At 53.5% G+C, this 1,770-nt stretch overlaps 1 protein-coding gene across 1 annotated transcript; it reads right to left on the bottom strand.

Annotated features, from left to right (window-relative positions):
- Positions 1 to 323: 323 nt before the first annotated feature.
- On the bottom strand, positions 324 to 1,158 carry LOC123045063 (glycine-rich cell wall structural protein). Its single transcript, XM_044467983.1, has one exon. It carries the CDS (start codon positions 989 to 991, stop codon positions 566 to 568), a length of 426 nt encoding a protein of 141 aa, XP_044323918.1. The 5' UTR covers positions 992 to 1,158; the 3' UTR covers positions 324 to 565.
- Between the last annotated feature and the right edge of the window lie 612 nt (positions 1,159 to 1,770).

Raw genomic sequence — 1,770 nt, 5'->3', positions numbered from 1 at the left:
TTATCCAGCTTTAGCAGATATCCCTAGCCGGGTATTCTACTCCACACGTTTGACATGTATGTGTGCTAGTTCAATTCACGGATAAGCCCATCCATTACTTTCACATAAAAAAAATTCCTTATAGGTGATGAAGTGAGGTGTAGTGAGCAGCTATACAACGCTTGAGTAGGAAGCTTGAAGTGAGCAGCGAATCGACTGACAGAAGTTTTTGGACAGTGGACTGGCCGAAAAACCAAAATCAGTAGCCTGTCCCGTTCTGAACACGATATGAGGCGAAAACCATTCATCACAAACAGTTACTATAACATGGTCAACACCATATGCACGCTCAAAGCCTCAAAACCATCGCTCAGTTTATTACATCCATTTTTATTCATAGATACACACACGTACCCTATGCTCTCACATCATGCATAGGGAATAGGATACTCCTGCTGCTACAAGTACAACTAATGGGCTTAATTCATCAGTTCATGGCCGTCTCGTCCTGGATGTGTATGTGAGTGCGCAGCGATCCATCTCCAGTCCCCCATCTCCCCCGCCGTAGGTTGGTTGGTTGGATCGATCAGCAGTGGGCCTTGCAGCTGGTGCAGTCGAAGCTGCACCCACCGCCGCCACCACCTCCTCCGCCATTTTTCCCATGGTAGCTGTACGAGCTGAAGCACTTGGACGGGCATGTGAGCCGCTGCTGGTAGCAGGGACCCTGCTCGGCGCAGACCACCGACGGCTGCACCACCCCGCGCCGGGCGAAACCGCCCCCTGGCCCAACGCCGCCGGCGCCCCACCCGCCACCGAACCCAGCGCCCATGCCTCCAGCACCTCGGGCGCCACCTGGCTGGCCGCCGCGGAACCACGGTATGCCGCTGAAGAATCCCCCGGCGCCCTGGCCGGGGCGCTCCGGGTAGCTCCCGTCCGCGGAGGAGGAGAGGACGAAGGACAGGAGGAGGGCGAGCAGGAGGAGATGGGTAGTGCGTCCTCCGGCTGGCGCCATGGTCCTAGCTTTGTGTGCGTCGGGGAAAGCGAGGAGGATTCTTGGAACTTGGGAGGAGTGGACAAAGATTGGTGCGGAGGAGGTGGGTATTTATGACTTTGGGCGCGGCGACTCCATCGCGGGGAAAAGGAAAGTGGGCGGGGAAGGAAGAAAGGTGGGGGGCGGTGCTGCGCGTGTGCGTGGCGCGATTCCATGTGGTTGCTGGTTTAGCTTTAGGTGAGTGCGTCTGAGCTGAAGCGTAGGTGTACGTGTCAGTGTCACCACCAGCTCGTACGCACTCTCAGTGCGCATATCTGATGCTCTACTGATGTCGATCCATTCGTTTTTTTTTTTGCAGGTTACGTAACTACCACTGTTATCGAGGAACCGCGTTGTTAATTGCCGTCGTTATCTACGCTAGCGGGAGAATATCTGGTGCTCGGTTGGAAGTGGAGTTTCTCAGCCCGAGTCAAACGAGCTCGGTGAACAGTAAAACCAAAAAATATTTAGAAACAATATGATTTTTTTTTGAAAAAGTGACCATTTCTGGCTTTCATTTCATAGCAGGAGAGAGCGGGAAAAATACATAGTCTGATCAAGTGATCGATGGGTTGAAGAAGAGGTTACATAGCCAGCCTAGCAAGAATGTAAGCTGGCTAGAGGGGCCTAAAGTTGTTATTCTCACGGCACGTCCCCGAAGGGGTGCGCTATGCATTTAGCTCCGGCGATCCTCCATTGTTCCATGTCACGGCGGCATTGCCGCTATGATGCTGCTGGCACATGGTGATTTCCCTTTGAAG

This window comes from Triticum aestivum, chromosome 2B, assembly GCF_018294505.1.
Source record: "Triticum aestivum cultivar Chinese Spring chromosome 2B, IWGSC CS RefSeq v2.1, whole genome shotgun sequence".
Lineage (NCBI taxonomy): Eukaryota > Viridiplantae > Streptophyta > Magnoliopsida > Poales > Poaceae > Triticum > Triticum aestivum.
Note: the sequence above shows the minus strand (reverse complement) of the source record. Positions and strands in the feature narration are given on the sequence as shown.